General features: G+C 42.9%; 1 protein-coding gene across 5 annotated transcripts in view; it reads right to left on the minus strand.

Annotated features, from left to right (window-relative positions):
- pard3aa (par-3 family cell polarity regulator alpha, a) overlaps positions 1 to 20,821 on the minus strand; it is a 1,023,559-nt gene that overhangs the window by 430,790 nt on the left and 571,948 nt on the right. For all 5 annotated transcript variants that reach the window (XM_060922480.1, XM_060922479.1, XM_060922478.1 and 2 more), the window contains 2 exons: positions 11,259 to 11,398; positions 2,074 to 2,202 (listed from right to left, as the gene is read on the minus strand). In XM_060922480.1, the coding sequence (XP_060778463.1) occupies positions 2,074 to 2,202; positions 11,259 to 11,398 (269 nt within the window). The remainder of the gene's footprint in view (positions 1 to 2,073; positions 2,203 to 11,258; positions 11,399 to 20,821) is intronic.

Consider the following 20,821-nt stretch of genomic DNA (forward strand, 5'->3'; position numbering starts at 1 on the left):
CTTTATCTTATGTCGTTTCTCAACACATGTTCTGACAGGAGGACTGTCTTTGGAGGAGTCGCCTTGTCCCAGGCGACTGCTGGATCCGGCATAGCTACTAGTAGACCCCCTCCGGAATACTGTAGGCACTGCTGATGGTAGCAGCACACGTTTGTGCTGAACTGCACACCCAAGAGATTGGGTGGGAAGGGTGTCAAAACAATCCAAATCAAAGTGTTCAGAGCACAGGACGGATGTTGGTGAGGGCTCCCACTTGTCACGAGTGCGCCTGACTTGCTTCACCCACTTCGCATGCACCTCAAGATCTCTGGGAAACTTGAATAAACTTACTCCATCCTTGTGGGTTTTGGAGCAAAAGCCGGCAACACAACGCGAAGGCATAATAACTATATATAATGTCTAATAAAAATACTAATAATGATAAACTGAACACCTGCCGCATCAACAACAAACTGGTAAGTTAGGAGGAAGGTTCTTTCACTGACGTCATATAGCTCCTCCTCCTCTTTCGTCTCCTGGGTGCTGCAGCCCCGTCAAATTTGCCCAAATAGCCGCGTTTTTATCATAACTTGTAAAATAGGCGCCTTCGTGAATTAATATATGGATCATCGGGAATTAATTTTTATGTTATAAAACATCGCCAAAGATGTCAAAAACGTGTCATCAGCACTTTAAGAGCCAACCTGGCTATGAGCTTCTGTATGACTCGATTTCGTGGAATAACTAAATTGTTGGCAAAAATGTAGAAAATTAATTAACACTGACTCGTTTTGTTTTTCCCCTGAACACCAGTACAAACATTTTATTTTGTACTGGTTTGCTAATTTCCTCACTTGCTTAGTTATTATTCGTCACTGGCTGCAGTCCATATTGAATGGCGCATGTTGGTGCCTATAGATCACAAAATGATTCACTGGCCATTACGAAATGATGACATCATTGTGTCAGAAAGGCGCTAATTACTGTCTCATAAAGCTCATCTCTGCCTGGTCAACTGCTTTTCTCTTGATAGGTTTCACGAGACAACAGCCAACATCATCCACCACTCTGCTCCAGACCATATTCCCCCACACAATGCACTGAGCTGAATTCAGAAGCTTCCAGATCATAAGCACTGATGCAGTAATGTTTCAAGCCAACAAACATCATCCAGCCATCTCGCCCAAATCCACTCATCCACCCACTCGGTGCCCATCTCTCGACCAATTTCAAAACAACAGATGAAATAAACTGCCACTCTGACTCTCTCTGCTTTGTCTGCAATAACCTTCAGCTGTGGAATGACGTCTCACTAATCTGATTTTTATGAACATGAGGATATGGATTATTGAGACGCTTTATAGCTGAACTGAGAGCGTTGCGGAGCCAAAGCTCCCTGAATGTTAATGTGGCAATGAGAGTAATGAAGCGTCCGACTCACTCGCGCTTTCTTTCTTTCTGTTCCTCTCAAAGAAAAACACAGTAAGCTTTGAAAAAAATGCAGACTGAAGAAAGGCCCCATGAGCAAAGAGACACAAAGAAGAGGAGAAACGGGAACTTTGGGGGGGAAAAAGTGAAAGCTATGAGAAATGAAGAAAGAGTTGAAAATAACTCTGGAGAATGAAAATCTCTTCTCGAGACGGGTGAAAGGGAATTGCTTTGTGTGCGAGAGAGGGCTGCGACGTGTCACACACTAACACTGTCTGAGCTTCTTTTCATTACAATGCACTCTACAAAGTTGATCAGCGGATGCCGAATATGCATTTTCAATGCATCCAAACTCATTTTCCTCCAACACTTATCAGAGTCTTTTCTGTGGAAGGCGGCGTGAATTAGACTGCGCTCAAATATCTCACCTGTCAGTGGTGAGATACACAGACTGGATCAAACCATGGAACTAACATATCATGCTTCCCCCCCCACCCACCCTCCTTATTCCCAACAGAACGCCTTAGCCGAGACAGAGCCAAGACAGAGAGTTAAACGAAGGTGTGTACAAACGAATGGTCCACAGGCGTGATTCTGCATCTGATTAAATGTACAATGTAGACTGCAGAAGTGAGAAAGTAAATATGATGCAGGTGTGTGTTTTACCACTTCACGTGGCAGGAAGGCCTCCTCCTGGCGGACGACCAGCAGACTAACAGTGCCTCCCATTGGAGTGGAGCGGAGGAGAGACACCACCTCTTCCTGAGACTTCCCGTTCAGATCCACGCCGTTCACCTACACACACATGAAATTTTTTTCCTGAACAAGGTCTTTTTATTAATAATTCAAAATTGCAGCAAAAAAATCATCATACAGGGGCCGTCCCAGAGTTTACCAGACATCCTGAGCATGAGTGAATGCAAATCAAATACAGACTGTCCCATCCACCCCTTGACATACAACCCCGATTCCAAAAAAGTTGGGACAAAGTACAAATTGTAAATAAAAACGGAATGCAACGATGTGGAAGTTTCAAAATTCCATATTTTATTCAGAATAGAACATAGATGACATATCAAATGTTTAAACTGAGAAAATCTATCATTTAAAGAGAAAAATGAGGTGATTTTAAATTTCATGACAACAACACATCTCAAAAAAGTTGGGACAAGGCCATGTTTCCCACTGTGAGACATCCCCTTTTCTCTTTACAACAGTCTGTAAACGTCTGGGGACTGAGGAGACAAGTTGCTCAAGTTTAGGGACAGGAATGTTAACCCATTCTTGTCTAATGTAGGATTCTAGTTGCTCAACTCTCTTAGGTCTTTTTTGTCGTATCTTCCGTTTTATGATGCGCCAAATGTTTTCTATGGGTGAAAGATCTGGACTGCAGGCTGGCCAGTTCAGTACCCGGACCCTTCTTCTACACAGCCATGATGCTGTAATTGATGCAGTATGTGGTTTGGCATTGTCATGTTGGAAAATACAAGGTCTTCCCTGAAAGAGACGTCGTCTGGATGGGAGCATATGTTGCTCTAGAACCTGGATATACCTTTCAGCATTGATGGTGTCTTTCCAGATGTGTAAGCTGCCCATGCCACACGCACTAATGCAACCCCATACCATCAGAGATGCAGGCTTCTGAACTGAGCGCTGATAACAACTTGGGTCGTCCTTCTCCTCTTTAGTCCGAATGACACGGCGTCCCTGATTTCCATAAAGAACTTCAAATTTTGATTCGTCTGACCACAGAACAGTTTTCCACTTTGCCACAGTCCATTTTAAATGAGCCTTGGCCCAGAGAAGACGTCTGCGCTTCTGGATCATGTTTAGATACGACTACTTCTTTGAACTATAGAGTTTTAGCTGGCAATGGCGGATGGCACGGTGAATTGTGTTCACAGATAATGTTCTCTGGAAATATTCCTGAGCCCATTTTGTGATTTCCAATACAGAAGCATGCCTGTATGTGATGCAGTGCCGTCTAAGGGCCCGAAGATCACGGGCACCCAGTATGGTTTTCCGCCCTTGACCCTTACGCACAGAGATTCTTCCAGATTCTCTGAATCTTTTGATGATGATATGCACTGTAGATGATGATATGTTCAAACTCTTTGCAATTTTATACTGTCGAACTCCTTTCTGATATTGCTCCACTATTTGTCGGCGCAGAATTAGGGGGATTGGTGATCCCCTTCCCATCTTTACTTCTGAGAGCCGCTGCCACTCCAAGATGCTCTTTTTATACCCAGTCATGTTAATGACCTATTGCCAATTGACCTAATGAGTTGCAATTTGGTCCTCCAGCTGTTCCTTTTTTGTACCTTTAACTTTTCCAGCCTCTTATTGCCCCTGTCCCAACTTTTTTGAGATGTGTTGCTGTCATGAAATTTCAAATGAGCCAATATTTGGCATGAAATTTCAAAATGTCTCACTTTCGACATTTGATATGTTGTCTATGTTCTATTGTGAATACAATATCAGTTTTTGAGATTTGTAAATTATTGGATTCCGTTTTTATTTACAATTTGTACTTTGTCCCAACTTTTTTGGAATCGGGGTTGTACAAAAAAAATTGCAACCAAAATTAATTACATAAATAGATGCATATGTAGGGGAACACTGTGTGCCTCAGGAGAGTTTTTCAGCTTCCATATTTGCCACGAAAGTCAGGAATGGTTGCAATGTAGAAAATAAGCGTGCAGTTGACCCTTGAGCAGCAGATCTTCTCCAGTTGCAAGTAATACATAATGTTCTTAATCCAATGTCAATAAGTTGGAAGTGAAGAGTCTTTCCATTTGCACAAGATGAGCCTCCTGGCCAGGAGGGAGCAGAAAGCAACAATATCAGTTTGATCCCTGCTTAAAGTGCATATCACGGGTAAATTCAGGAGCAAGATCAGTGTAATTCTCCTATTTTATATTAAACTTTGGTCAAATATCTGTAACATTCTGCATTCTCTGCAATTTTTTTACCTTGCGCAATACCAGAAAAATTCAGTTGAAATCAAGCCATTTGAGGCGAATTGGTCCGCCTCTGAAAAAACTTGGCATTTGGATTTCCCGGCAAACATTGATTTTCGTGACGTCGCGTGCAGGACGCCTCCCTCTGAATCCTACGTCAGCGCTGGTTTGTTTATGAGAAAACGACCTGGTGGTTTTCTGCAAATTTCTTCAACGTTATCACGTAATTATTAAAATGGTTAACAGATGTATCGTAGGAGGGTGTAGCAACACCAATCTTGATGGGATTAGTACTCATCGTTCCCCAAAAGACCGGACAATGAGAGAGAAATGGGAGCGCTTGGTCTACACAGGCTGTGCACTGAAACCGTGCAAAGCTCTCGCAGCCTGCTGGCGCTTCCGCAGGTGACGTCACGAATCTGGCTCCAGACTCCCTTGAGATTTTTCCAGATGCATTTTGTTGTTGGTTTTTTTTTCTGCTGTAGACAGATGGCCTTGTGCAAAATTACCCTTCTGGATGAGCGTGTAAAGGGACATACTTTCATATAAAAAAAATTTAAAAAAAACCACAAAATTGGTCCAGAATATGCACTTTAAGCTGACATCCTGACGGGTTACTCCAAATATCGCCATGGACACAGATGGGGTGATTTATCGGCCACAAATTTTTGAAAAAGTTTAAAATATCAGACCCCAGTAGGTTGATATTTTCGGCCATGTCCATAGTCAAGTCAAGTTTATTTGTATCGCGCTTTTAACAATAAACATTGTCGCAAAGCAGCTTTACAGAATTTGACTGACTTAAAATGTGAGCTAATTTTATCCCTAATCTATCCCCAATGAGCAAGCCTGTGGCGACGGTGGCAAGGAAAAACTCCCTCAGACGACATGAGGAAGAAACCTCGAGAGGAACCAGACTCAAAAGGGAACCCATCCTCATTTGGGCAACAACAGACAGCATGACTATAACATTAACAGTTTTAACATGAAGTCAATTTCGTTGATGTTATAAACTTTATTGATGGAAACTTGAGTGCAAAAGTGTTCATGACAACCACAGTCCTAAAGTTAGCAAGACAACTGTAGTCCTCAGCCATAAAAGCATTACTGTAAGAGTCCAGAGCATCCTCCAGGTGTGACTTTTGACTGTCCAGAGCATATGGCATAAAGTGGCTGGGGCCTGTTTACATCGATCGCAGGTTAGATCAACATCACCGTATATTAGAGTGAGTCGAGCCTTAGACCAATGGAGACGATGCACGATCTTAAACTGAACAACAATGTGCCTTAGACAGAGAGGATGAGTACATTCTCTGAATAGCTTTGTGCCACACATCATCCTGTATCCATTCCCCAATATCTCCTTCCCACCTTTGTTTCAAAGATTCAGGACACTTACTTTAATTTTCCTGCACGTGCCAAAAATGTATCACTTCAACGTAGTTTATTCTAAGCAACTGCTGAAATTCAAGTGCTCGTCTTACGAAAACGACATCCCAGGTTTTGTGTGTGATATGCTCAAACGGGTTGTAAAGTTCACCGATAAATAAAAAATGGGTTCGAAAAAGATGACCATCGAGGGGTAAAAGCAGAGGGGGGCACATCTGGGACGCCAGATGTTGCCGTTGAGCCCTTTGGAGGTGTCGTGGGCCTTTCAACGAAACACCAATGAATGAGGGTGCCCACCTGAAGACCCCCGTGAAGCATTTACCCCTCTAGCCCTAACCACTCACCAAGTGCTGATTAGTTAAGGGATTGTACCATCAAGTCCTATAAGCTCAACTGTTCCAAAAATCACTAAAAGCTTGCACTGTTTGGTGGCTGTGTGCGCTGTAGCATTGAAACCTTTGTTAACCACACTTGAAAAGATGATTTGCGATAGTCATCGTGGACACTTTTGCCATTTTATTGTGTTTTTTTTGGTCCAAATTACATCACTGGCCGCACTAATAGAGTATCAGCGACCGCCATTTTGGATTTGTGTTTACCCGTTTCAGATCATGTGATCTTGAGTCCGAGGAGGTCCATTCCAGCGAGTACTGTGGCCTCAGATTCCTGTTGTCGATTAACAGGAGCGTTGTGCAGTATACGATGATTTTTTCCTCACCATGCTTGTAATGTGTGTTGATGCAAGTTCTTTTCTACATTCCTCACCCCCCCTCCTCCTGATCTTCCATCTCTTATTTCCGTTTCCTTCTTCTGGTGTTTTTTCGAAATGAGTACATGCATGTTTTGTCTGTGTGGCTACAACCCACCTGTCTGACTCTACCATAAATGACCTTAAGGTCATTAAGCTCAAGTTCATGAACCCATCACACCCACTCAGGAATACTAAAACCTTCGAGACAAGAAAAGACATTTGGATATTAAGGCACAAAAACAGCAAAAGTTCAGAGTTAATTTCTTCCCTCTACTTCTGCATCTGGGACCGCTACCTGCTGATACCCAACGTGCCCTAACATGGTTACAGACATAGAATAAGCGAGGGTTCTGACTGGTCTAATTTACACACCAGCATGACTGTAGTGATGCTGATGCAGGGTGTGTGTGTGCACAGCAGTGTGCTGAAGGAGCCAGGTGAGTGTGTGACTGGAGGCCGATGAGATCGGAGTCAGCCTCTGCAGAAGGCATGGCTTCAGGCTCGAGCTCCAGCAGTGGCACAAGATCATGCACGTGTACCACTTTATTAGTAAATAAAATGCCCATTTTTACAAGATGGCTCATATGATTTCTTTTGGCTTATTTTAAAACTCTTAGGCTGATGATACACGGGGCAACTTCTTGGGCAATGTTGCCGTGCAATTGCGTTTCCAAACACTTTCCTACTGAGATCGGGGAATATAATTTCTATCTGAACGATTTTGGGCAACTTTTTAAGATCATCCAATCCAGCAGCGAATCGCATGATCACCTGAGAGCTTCTGAAATTTTCAACCAAGATGGCGGCGTCTCCGGCAGTGGAGCGAAGAAAAAAAAAAAGACACCTTATATCTTTTTACGCCGGTAAGTTGTTCTGTGTAAACCCAGAGTGGTGAACTTACCTCATCAAATGCTTAGAAAACCAACAGACATCTATTTTATGTGCTCAGGTTGTAATTAAGATGATTTTTTTTTTTCAGCTACGTGTAAACTGCTGTTAGCTCACCACCGCTCCATAGAGATTAAATGGGATTTAGCGAACTAGTGGTGGTTTTTGCCAACATAGTTAGCTCAAAGTTATTGCAAGCTATGTAGGGATAACGTTAACTCTCTTGCATCAATGGGCAGCTCATGATTTCTGAGTTGTAATCGAGATTGTCCAACTTATCGTCTGATCTAATTCACATCCAGAGCACGAGTACTTGTGGAACCCAAGTGCGAGACAGTACAAACTTCGGGATCTAAAAAATAAACACGAATCTCTGGTCACAGCTGGGGAGCTTGCCTGACGTACAGTACGAGAGGTCCTGCCAACTCCCCCCCCCCCCCCCCCCCCAAAAAAGGATTTGCATCGATCTCAAGAATGACCTGTTTGAACGTCGAATCCGCGGAAAATTCTCACCTCTGATCATCACCTTTAGAAAACACTTCAAGGCTACATTTTCCATTAAAGGTACGCATTAATTTTAGCACCAATAAGATACTCTTCACTCGAAACACATCGCTTTATTCTTTACCCTTTAAGCACAAACTCGGCTGTAAATCTGGTTTGTCTGTTTCAGTGAACAGTACAGCTGCCAGCAATCAAAAAATAGCCCCAAAACACCTGCACTGAAATTAGAACGCATTACAAATCTTACTCATATCAGAACTATTTAAACGGTTTTGAAAAATCAATGTGGAATAACTGAACCTGCAATAATTTACATTCTTTCATCAAATTCAAATCATAGTAATATAACTCCATCGGTATACAATTACAACTGTGGGGCCCGTCAAAAGAATCAGCACTTTTTAAAATTGCTCTGCTTGCTTTTATGAACGACAGATGAGAAGTAAGTGCTATCTTCAGGTGGACGACTTTGGTCTCAAGTGTTTCAAGACTCTTCTGAAGAGAGCAAGACTGACTCAAGCAGGAAGCACTTTAGAAACTAGGTACCCTATGGGTACATGTGGCTACTGCTTATAAATAAAAGTTTTCGGATCCCATGTCCATACAGTACATAGTCACCTCACGGAATCCAGGGACACATGTCGGCCGAAACGAATCCGAGAAAATCGCAAAAGAAGCATTTTTTTTTCGAAATTTGTGATTTTCATTTTTTTCCCCATCATGTGCAAGTTGAGAACTTGAAGAATGCAATTAGTATTTCAGATAATAGAGTGTTTTGTTGGAAAAGCATACATTTTTTGTTGCAAATTGTCTCGTTTTTGTCAGGACTGTAGCCTGCTGGGGGGTGTGGGTAAATTACCATATGGGCCATTCACGTAACGATTTAAGTCTTTTGGGTTTTTTTTTTTCGCCAATCAGCTGTATGATACGAGCTGAGCTCGTGGCTACTTAAGCTGCATACAGGCATGTAATTTCACTATGGAATGAATATGGAGCAAGCTAAACAGAGCGCAGAGGAGCTGAAACACCGCGAAGCAAACAGATGCACGGTAGTTACATCAGAGATAACCATTTCTAGCAAAATAAACCCCAACCGAAAGGAAGTGTTCTAGGACTACATATTCCATCGGAGGCACTGATGTGTGCAAGGTGACGTTTCTCTTTCTGATGGGGTAAGTTTATTAATCTAAGGTTGTGGGGTTATTTTTGCATGTAACGGAGAGTGTTGTGGTTTGGTTACATGAAACTAGCGTTGTGTTATCATCGTGCTATCTTTCTGTCTTACGGTGTGAGTAATTTTTCAACCACAAAATGTTAAAAGTATACTTTAGGACTTATTTTTGTACTTCATAATTGTTTTGGGCATACTTTGCATGGAAGGAAAATTGACGTGGTGATCTTTGTTTACATGAAAGTAGCATCGTGCTAGCGAGTAGGGCTTTCCTTAATGTCATGCAAATGAGCACCATTATGTGCCCTCCCTGCACCCAGAGTAACTGAGGCTACATCCACATGACAACGAGATTTTTTTTTTTTTAAATATAGCGTCCACATGGGCAACGGATCAGTAAAATATCAGGTACATATGGCAACGCAACGCTTGCTGAAAACGATGCAATAAACATGCCACACCTCTACGTGCGCTGTAAGACAGTCCCATCGGAGACACCAGAACAATAGAAGTAGACGCATGCGCATAAACCCCTTCTTCTGTAGCATTAGCCACAAAGTTTTGATTATTAATCAGTAGCGTAAAACGAAAGACGTGGAAAGAGGAATGAACGGGGGTAGATGGAAGACGGTACGCCAACATTCTGATATCCTCCAGAATTCTTTAATGGTCCGGAATAAATTGAATGCTACACGTTGATGGATTACTTTGTTCTTCTACGCCCTTTTTGAGGAATGTATTGTCGGACTTAAACCAACATCTGAAGAGGTGAGATTGCTCCTTTTTTTTCCCTATTTTTGCTGGCGGGATTGTTTTTGTTTTTGGAAAGCGCACGGGCGGTGCGCGGTTTGGTACTGCTTCCGCAGTGTTTGGACTAAAGACTCTGCCCTAAGGGCTATTCTCTCACTCTCTCATTTTTCACCATTACACAATAAATATTCAGTGAAAATATTTTGTAAGCGCGTTTCATGAACCAAGTTATAGGATTTGTTGACAACTCGCATCGAGTTCGTTACACTTCTACCCAGCGTGAAGCACTGACAGTCATGTGGTTGTGACATCATTGTAAACAAATCCGTTCTACTCATCCAGACGACTTCGCAACGGGGCCGTTGCCAGATTTTTCCACCCTGGAACCCGTTCAAAAAAGATTTCGTTTTGGGGCACCCAAAACGCCGGTGCCGTGTGGACGCCAGGCCGAAACGATAAACAATTTTATCAGATTCACCTGAATCCGTTGCCGTGTGGACAGGGCCTGAGAAGGAAAACTTTGAGGGCGATTTTCTCCCTTTCCTGTTTTAAGAGGTACGCACTTTCAAAAGGCCACACATTCTTCAAATATTGTCAGACCTCCACATGGAAGGCATCATTGGAAAGCTTAGAAACTGTACTTTCTGAATCTGTCAACATCTCAAAATACCCCCGGGCCGACATGTGTCCCTGGATTCCGTGATCTGTTTGCTCTATGAGGCAGTAGCCACAAAAATGAAGCGTAATCCAAAAATGAACAATTAAAAAAAAAAAAACCAGAAGTAAAATATACCAAGTGTCTGTACTTTATATTATTCAACTCTTACCTCGTGCAGTTTTCGAAACTGAAACCTCTGAACCGAGGTTGACATGCTCGCCATGACGCTGTCGCCATGACCCAAACTCTTATTTCCCGGAAATGGCCCGGCGCTAGAGCTCAGTGGTCTCGATACTCTTTGCGACAACTTCCTGTAACGACTCGGAAATGCGTCACATCTCCATCATACATGGGACCACTGGCCAAAGAAGGTGAGGTAAAGGGGACAACCTGGAGTATATTTTAAAATCAGAACGCACTTTCCTTCTGGAATAAGCATAAACGTGTCTGAAAGCGATTTCTTTAGTCCAGTACATTTATTTCGAACGGTGAACCGAATTGTATACACTCACTGGACTTTTTAATAGGAACACCTGTCCGTGCATGCGCAGTGCACGATTGTTACACATGTTCTTACATTCTTCTGACACGATGACACAGTGGCTACAGGCTCTGTATGAGGCAGTAACCACAAAAATCCAGCATGAGGATTTTTGTAGGAAATACACAATGAGAGAATGACTAAGAGAAAGATGCTTATAAAAGCAACTGGTATAAACTCCTCTGTGATGAGGAAAACGAAGTTCGGTGGAGCTGCCAGGCGTTCCTCTTTCTCACCTCCAGCAGCCGGTCACCAGCTTTCAGGTGGCCATCTTGGATGGCTGCTCCACGAGGAAGGATGTTCTTCACGTAGATTGGGGCGGAGCCTCCTATGGGGACATCACGTGATGTGATACTGAAGCCAAGTCCTTCTGGACCTGAGAAGAGCAAAGGATAAAATAAATAAATAAATAAATAATAATAATAATAATAAAAACCATGAAGCCTACACAATGCAGCTTGAAATACTTTAACCCCTTCAATGCCCTTGGACGAGTCACGTACGTCGTGAAATCTTTTACCGCTGTGCCTTATGACGTACGCTACTCGTCATAAACACCTCCTTTTATGTACCTTACATGGCACATTACTTTTACTTCACAGTGCACAGTGGCACATACAGTCAATGCCTAAAACTTTCTTCCGTCATAAGGCACAGCGGTAAAAGGTTTCATGACGTACGTGACTCGTCCAAGGCAGGGATGCAAACGGTGAGCCTTTTGGCGGATGCCGCCTTTTTCACGGCTGAATTGCGCAGATCCGATTTTTTTGGGGGGGGGCAGCTTTCTGATTTACTGTTTTCTTCTCATACTTATACTTCCTATGTTTCATGGACTGTAACAGCATTTGCTTATTTAGTAATTTTAATACAGAATTTACTTTGAAATTATAATCAGACACTCCAACACCCCCCCTAAAAAAAAAAATTGGATCTGCGCGATTCAGCCGTGAAAAAGGCGGCATCCGCCAAAAGGCGCGCCGTTTGCATCCCTGCAAGGGCATTGAAGGGGTTAAAGGGATCCTCCAGCGGATTCATTCTCGAACTTATTTTCAGTAAAAGTAGTCGCAGATTTCAAAAATCACTTTCATTTTTGGTGACCAAATAGCGTTTGAGAAAAATTAATTTTCTTTAAAATCTCGGATGGGCTTCCTGTGGCAGTGACGTACGCGATGACATCAGGTCGCTTGGAGCAACCCGGCTGTTTATATTCTCCGTTGACATCAATAGTTTCGCTAGTTTTATAAGCATTTTTACTGAATTTATCAGTTTTTAAATAAGTATGCCTCACATTGTGGAGCATATAAATGCCACAATGACGCTAAAAAGAAAGCACAAGCTGGAACCAGACTGCATTTCCGCAGAGAAAATGCAAAGTGTGCTTGCTCAGCTGTAGCAGAGGCTCACCGACAGAAACTGGATCAGACACGAGACCTTGCGCTGTAAAATCTTTTTTTCAGATAATCTACAGAAAGTGTGTGTGGCAAAGTGTGTCGTGTGCATGGCTACGCACTCTAAAATCTCAGTTTAAAATGGCTCTGCTCGCAGCGCGACACGACACTTCACGCTCTCAAATCTCTGTTTTAAACCATGCCACACTCTCTGTTAATCGACCCAGCACCATGTAGATCATGTAAAAAAAGATTTTGCAGCGCGAGGTCTCGTGTCTGATCCAGTTTCTGTCGGTGAGCCTCTGCTACAGCTGAGCAAGCACACTTTGCATTTTCTCTGCGGAAATGCAGTCTGGTTCCAGCTTGTGCTTTCTTTTTAGCATCACTGTGGCATTTATATGCTGCACAATCAAATCAAAAATCAAAGTCCTTCCCACGCCATGTGGCACATAGGCGGCGCCGATCTCCGTTTCTGTAGCCCTCGGCCTCTCGCCTATTACATAGCTAGGGTTACAGTGGGGGGCTAGTACAGTGGTATGCAAAAGTTTGGGCACCCCTGGTCAAAATTGCTGTTACTGTGAACAGTTAAGCAAGTTGAAGATGAAACGATCTCCAAAAGGCATAAAGGTAAAGATGACTCATTCCCTTTATATTTTAAGCAAAAAATATTTATTTTCATCTTTTACATTTTCAAAATTACAAAAAAGGAAAAGGACCCAAAGCAAAAGTTTGGGCACCCTGAATGGTTAGTACTTTGTAACACCCCCTTTGGCAAGTATCACAGCTTGTGAACACTTTTTGTAGCCAGCTAATAGTCTTTCAGTTCTTACCTGGGGGATTTTCACACATTCGTCCTTGCAAAAGGCTTCCAGTTCTACAAGTTTCTTGGGCTGTCTTGCATGCACTGCTCTTTTGAGATCTATCCACAGGTTTTCAATGATGTTTAGGTCAGGGGACTGTGAGGGCCAGGGCAAAACCTTCAGCTTGTGCTTCTTGAGGTATTCCATTGTAGATTTTGAGGTGTGTTTTGGATCACCGTCTTATTGTAGGACCCGTCCTCTTTTTAACTTCAACTTTTTTACAGATGGTGTGATGTTTGCTTCCAGAGTTTGCTGGTATTTATTCGAATCCATGCTTCCCTCGACCAATGAAATGTGCCCTGTGCCACTGGCTGCAACACAACCCCAAAGCATGATCGATCCACATCCATGTTTCAGAGTTGGAGAGGTGTTCTTTTCCTGGAATTTGGCACCCTTTTGTCTCCAAACATACCTTTGCACATTGTGGCCAAAAAGTTCTATTTTGATTTCATCAGTCCACAGGACTTGTTTCCAAAATGCATCAGGCTTATTTAGATGCTCATTTGCAAACTTCAGAGGCTGAATTTTGTGGCTAGGATGCAGGAACGGTTTTCTTCTGACGACTCTTCCATGAAGGTCATATTTGTTCAGGTGTCGCTGCATAGTAGAACAGCGCACCACCATTCCAGCGTCTGCTAAATCTTTCTGAAGGTCTTTTGCAGTCAAACAGGGTTTTATTTGCCTTTCTAGCAATCCAACGAGCAGTTCTTTCAGAAAGTTTTCTTCATCTTCCAGACCTCACCTTGATCTCCACTGTTTCTGTTAACTGCCATTTCTTAATAACATTACGATCTGAGGAAACAGCTACCTGAAAACACTTTGCTACGTTCTTGTAGCCTTCTCCTGCTTTGTGAGCATCAATTATTTTATTATTCAGAATGCGAGGGAGTTGCTTAGAGGAGCCCATGGCTGTTGATTTTAGGGACAAGTTTGAGGAGTCAGAGAATTTATACAGCTTTGAAATCTGCATCATCTGACCTTTCCTAACGAAGAATTTGAACAAGCCACAGCTCAATAAGCTAATTAAGGTCTGGAACCTTGGTAAAAGTTACCTGAGAACTCAAATGTATTGGGGCGCCCAAACTTTCACATGGCGTTCCTTTTCTTTTTTCACTCTCCAATTGTACAAAACAAAAATAATACTTGCAGAAAACACTGAAAAGAAATGTGTCGTCTTTACCTTTATGCCTTTTGGTGATCAGTTCATCTTCTGCTCACTTAACCATTCACAGTAACAGGCATTTTCAGCAAGGGTGCCCAAACTTTTGCATGCCACTGTAACCGCAAGAGTTTGACTCCCCACTCGTGTCTGTGTTGCAGCGTGCCTTGCCACGGCAGTAGGTACCATTTTTATGATGGTCTTTGGTCTGATCCAACCGTGAGCAGAACTCGCGATCGCCCGATCGAGAGGCGGACACGCTAACCACTAGGCCAACTCGCGGTACACAATGAGGCATACTTATTTAAAAACTGATAGATTCAGTAAAATACTTGTAAAACTACGATGCAAACAGAGAATATAAACAGCTGAGTTGTTCCAAGCGACCACTACCTGATGTCATCGCATACGTCACCACCGCAGGAAGCCCATCCGAGATTTTAAACAAAATTCATTTTCTCGAACGCTGTTTGGTCTCCGAAAATGAAAGTTTGATTTTTGAAATCCGCGACTACTTTTACTTAAAAAAAAAAGTTTGAGAATAAATCTGCTGGAGGATCCCTTTAAAACAACAACAATCTACTGTAACTTGGTAGCAGTGTAATTGATGGACGTATAAATTCATGCCTCGCTTTCTAAAATTTGATCGTCAGTATCCTGCTTTTCAAATATTCCTTGAGAGCACATTAATATAGACACACCCACGGTCATGAGCACACGTGCAAATGCTCTATGACTTAGGCCCTGTTTACATTATTTCGAATCAGCGGATCATCAAATTAACGTTTTTAAAATGGTTCGCGTACACACACAAAATTTCTGTGCCTGCAACAAAACCGTTCCCCGTGCACACAGCAACGCCAATACACGGATACGCTAATCACATGACTAATTAGACGGCACGTCACATGATCCCAGTGCATATCGGGCATGCGCAAGTCACTCACCACTTGCAAGTGGAAGGATGTCGTTGTAAAAAATGAAGTATGCCAGTCTGTTATCGGCGGTACTGGTACTACAATGACGCCTTTTTTACACCGTGTATGGCCTTCGTGTTTATGCTAGAAGGATCTAACAGTGTTCGGTACACTCTTCACCTCGCAGAACGGCCGTTTTTTGCGATTACAACAAGACTATTTAGTGCTACGGTAACCAACACACTTCCTGTATTGCTCATTCACTTAATGACTTCCTCAACACACTTCCTGTATTGCTCATTCACATGACCAACGTGGCATGACCAACGCCAGCGAATCAGGAAGGTGGATGTCACAGTGACGTTGTCCAATGACGACGTCAGCTAGAGCTCAGCACTGCGTATCCTCGTTCCTCAATGTTTACACAGCACCGGATCAGATACGTACTGGGTTGAATACGTGGGCCCTGGCGGATTCAAACTGTTCCGCCTGTGGAGTCGTTTCCCGGCGTTTTAATGTGCACGGACAGTGCATCTGCAACGAAAACGATACGGATACGGTCTAATGTAAACACCACCTTGCAGACTACAACCACTGTCAAAGGCATTATACTGGCCGCAGTAAAATTACAGCCTAAGCTAAAGCCTAAAAGCTACTGTATCTAATAACCAATCAGAGTCCATCAGCTGGGCTATTTTCAAAACCTTCAGGCAAGTGGAGGAGGGAAAAAAAAAAAGGGCAGGTTGCTGTGCGCTCCATTAGTGCATGACTGACCACATGTAAATATACATATCAAAATATACAACAGCCTAAACACACCACCAAACTACAAACCCTAATTAAATGTTTGAGGCAAATTTAGCTCGGTCTAAAGAGCTAAAACGGGAGGCGCTTACGAGTATAACAGGGTCGTGACAGTGTATATTTAAGTATCCGAGTCAGACGAGTCTAGCACTGGAAGTCCGAGCCACTCGTTACAAGGCCAAGGTAATGCAGGCTTTTTTGATAGTGCTTGATGCACTGAAGCATCAGGCAAATTGAGCTTTACAGCTTGCCACAGATGCTACTAAATCCTAGGGAAATGTTGTTAAGGGTTCAAGCATGGGGTCTCTAAAGCAATTTGCTCACCGTCCACAAAGCGACCTTTTTGGGAGAGGCAAATTAATATAAATGGGTCGACTGAGTGAAGCCGGAGAGCGCTATAGAGCAGGTCGGATTGGGGAGGGTACGCGGCGCTGACCTTATCACCAGAGCGGCCCTGCATTACTCAGAGAGCGCAGACGGGCAAGGGAGACGATGCAAATAGCGATAGGTGCACCGGGATACGTGCATCTTCATTTTAAGACACATTTATAGCCATCAAGTCAGGCTTATTCACTATTTGGGCCACTCAGAAAGCACTGCTCTTGGACTCCTCAACCCAGGGGAAGAGTAAACATGCAGCACTAAAACGTACAGCGGGCTCATTCTGATCCATTTTTGCCGTTTATGGGTCTAATTTTAGACATTCTGTTGTGAAGGAGAGGCAATCAGAGTCAACAACATTGGCCTGAGGGGTTATTAGAGATAATCCAATGTCCTTTTTCCAACTCTTAGGACATTAGGAGAGTCTAGCGCTAATGGTGCTCAATCAGGTAATTACGGAGATGCCTCTCGAACAGCTGGCTAATTAATCACTGATGTCTTCGCTTGCTTTTCTGTCTTGGTAATGAGAATGCAAAATGATGGAGAAATGATGTTTTATTGTCCGAGTTTGGCAAAAAGAGTCCTGATTTTAAACAATCTTATTAACTTCTGGTCGTGAGGCAAAAAGGGCTGTTAAGACCAAGGTGAAAATTGGGTTCCGCATAGTCCATTATTTGATTAGGACATACTGACTAATAGAGACAGAAGAAGAATAAAGTGAGAGAGAGAGAGAGATTTAGGGCCCTAGCCATTATAAATGCAGTTTTACAACAGGAAAAATATCATTAAAAATAAATCACTAAAATGAGTCCGGTTTTGAAAAAGCCCAAATTAGCCATCTCAGATGACCTTCCAGAAAGTAGCCTTGGAGGAAAAAGAAACCCGGCTCGCATCAGAAATTTGACCAGGACCGTAGGCCGTAAAACTGGAATTCAAAAAACAAAACACTAAAAGCTGAGCTGACATGGAAAAAAAAGACCAAGTGTACGGTAATTCTCCCAGAATGGTGAAAGCTCTGCTGTTGGTTAGACTGTAAATAAAGGCGCAGCCGGCAGGAGATCCACTAGAGCAGAACTAGGTCAAAGCTGGCACACTGTCGAGTTTATACGAGGCTCAGGCCTGCACTCACAGGGTCAATCTCACAATCTCTACTATAAATGAGAGGATTGCGTAACTGCAGCTGTTTTCTGTCGGGCTAGTAGAAGGGGAGAGTTTTGTACCGCTCGTTTAGCTCGACTTGGCGTGAGATGCCTCCCTCAGATTAGCCCGCAACACGGCCCTCTCTTGTTCGAGCTGCCTTCAGCACCTCCCGCCAGCTCTGATAAAGCCTCGCGCCAAATCACCAGCCCTCAGCATCTGCTGCGTCAGGAACGGACATGCCAACAGGCACGCCGCCATACGCACTCTCTCGCTAACTTCAGTTTAAATCACTGGGATGAAACGAGGAGGACACGATGGCATGTGGGTCCCAGTTTAAGCAAGAAGCATCCAGGGAAATCATTCACGTTTTCTTCTGAGAGGTCTGGAAGAACAACAACTATGATTCATTTATGGAAGAAACAATGACTCAGAAAAAGCAGGACATCACTGCCTGCATATTAAAGGTTTTGTCTGGGTTTTTTCCCCTCACCCCTTGCGTTAAAAATAATAGGTATCAACCTCAGGGAATGACACGTTCCCAAACCCCAACAACGCCACAGTCATCCATGCTCTGGAGTCCAAGAGTGCTTTCTGTGTGGGAACGAAGACATCACTTTCCCGTCCATCAGCAACAGAACAGCCAATCGTGGCTGTCTGCAAACTGATGTATGTGGAAGAGGGCAAACCATGCTTTCGTCCAAGTGTTCGGCTGCCCCGTGACGTAGCATGAGCAACAGTCTGAAAAGACACAGTGACTGGTTTCAGGTGTCTCAGAGGAAGCATACGCTATCCTTCACCCATGGAGTAAAATGGGTCTTCATATTAAACTTGTAATAATGTTGCAGTCAACTGGAGATGAAATACTCACAGCTATTATCTTAGCCACATTCACTGGATATGAGCGATCGTGCGCTCTGATTGGCTACTCTACTACTAAGCTATCAGCTCATATACCGTGAGTAGAGAAAAACAAAATGGCAGAGTGTGTTCCTGAACCAACCGAGGACGAAATAAAAACTACTCGAAAACAAAATCCCAAAAAAAGCAACATGCAATATGGAATCAAAGTATTTGATGGTAAGAACATATCTTTTTTTTTTTTTAATCTATCAAGAATCATTATTAATCATCACATTTTTCACAAGCTGTTACTTTCATTGGCGGCACGGTGGTGTAGTGGTTAGCGCTGTCGCCTCACAGCAAGAAGGTCCGGGTTCGAGCCCCGTGGCCGGCGAGGGCCTTTCTGTGCAGAGTTTGCATGTTCTCCCCGTGTCCGCGTGGGTTTCCTCCGGGTGCTCCGGTTTCCCCCACAGTCCAAAGACATGCAGGTTAGGCTAACTGGTGACTCTAAATTGACCGTAGGTGTGAATGTGAATGGTTGTGTGTGTCTATGTGTCAGCCCTGTGATGACCTGGCGACTTGTCCGGGGTGTACCCCGCCTTTCGCCCGTAGTCAGCTGGGATAGGCTCCAGCTTGCCTGCGACCCTGTAGAACAGGATAAAGCGGCTAGAGATAATGAGATGTTACTTTCATTTCGCTGATTTATTTACATTCTTCATCTTTAAGCATTAAAACTTGTTGAATTTTTTTTTTTTTTTTAAGACTGGTTCAAAAGCTCACAGAAGTTTGAAAATGACATCACTGAAACGTCCAAGCTAGAATTAAACAAATGTCTAAAGCTATTCTATAGTCGGCACGACCGCAAGTTGGAACTTTCTACAAAAAACACAACGCCGATGTCAACTCGTGCAGCCGGCCATAGGTTTTTAAGAAGTCCTCCTAAGCGGAAATGATTTTGTCGGACGTTTTGCGTCAAGTTTTTATTTATCAAATAAAAATGCTGTTTCTCAAAATCCAGTGAATGTGGATGGAATAAAACAGTTATTCTACTCAATCTTGTCGTGCATGGCTTACAGACGCTATAAGCTCATGAAAGACTTGATTTCGTGGAATAATCGATATAAATACACTACCGTTCAAAAGTTTGGGGTCACCCAGACAATTTTGTGTTTTCCATGAAAAGTCACACTTTTATTTACCACCATAAGTTGTAAAATGAATAGAAAATATAGTCGAGACATTTTTCTGGCCATTTTGAGCATTTAATCGACCCCACAAATGTGATGCTCCAGAAACTCAATCTGGTCAAAGGAAGGTCAGTTTTATAGCTTCTCTAAAGAGCTCAACTGTTTTCAGCTGTGCTAACATGATTGTACAAGGGTTTTCTAATCATCCATTAGCCTTCTGAGGCAATGAGCAAACACATTGTACCATTAGAACACTGGAGTGAGAGTTGCTGGAAATGGGCCTCTATACACCTATGGAGATATTGCACCAAAAACCAGACATTTGCAGCTAGAATAGTCATTTACCACATTAGCAATGTATAGAGTGGATTTCTGATTAGTTTAAAGTGATCTTCATTGAAAAGAACAGTGCTTTTCTTTCAAAAATAAGGACATTTCAAAGTGACCCCAAACTTTTGAACGGTAGTGTAAATATTAGCCACGTGGCCTAGCTAACAAACAGAAAATGCCACGTATATTGTGACCATTCTTTCACAGATGAGAAATGTGAAGTCATAGTTTACTCGGGTATTACGGTATTTACTAATCAAGCAACGCTTCAAGTATTTTAAGTCACTAATCGTGGAGTGTACACACACAATCGGGGGAAAAGTAAAAGGAAACACACACAACCGAGTACAAAAACACCAAAAATTGTGCTATTTCCATTTACCACACAGGGCAGTGCATGACAAGTGTCTATCCTAATTGTAGCTAAAGCTAACAGTGCCCTCTCTGCCTGCAGCTGTCTTTTCAATTAAAGCAGCCAATGTGTGCGCCCTCGGAATATTTTTCCCAGTGGGACAGGTTGTCAGGGATTGTTTGTTTGTTGTCAGGGGAGTAATTGCGTCTCCGCTACTCTCCTCTCTTACTGTGCTTCCAACCTGCTAACGTGAAGGCCTTTTTATCTTCCCTTTTATTCAAACACGCTGGATCACAGCATATGAGAATTATACTGGGCGGGGTCTTAAGCTTTCAGTCTGGATCTGCCATCTGTTTTAAACCTGCCAGGAGTGACGTGTCAGGCTCAACGTTAAAAGACAACACAATGTGTCGTCGCGGTTATTTGTACAAATAATTGAAA

Source organism: Neoarius graeffei, chromosome 5, assembly GCF_027579695.1.
Source record: "Neoarius graeffei isolate fNeoGra1 chromosome 5, fNeoGra1.pri, whole genome shotgun sequence".
NCBI classification, from domain to species: Eukaryota; Metazoa; Chordata; class Actinopteri; order Siluriformes; family Ariidae; genus Neoarius; species Neoarius graeffei.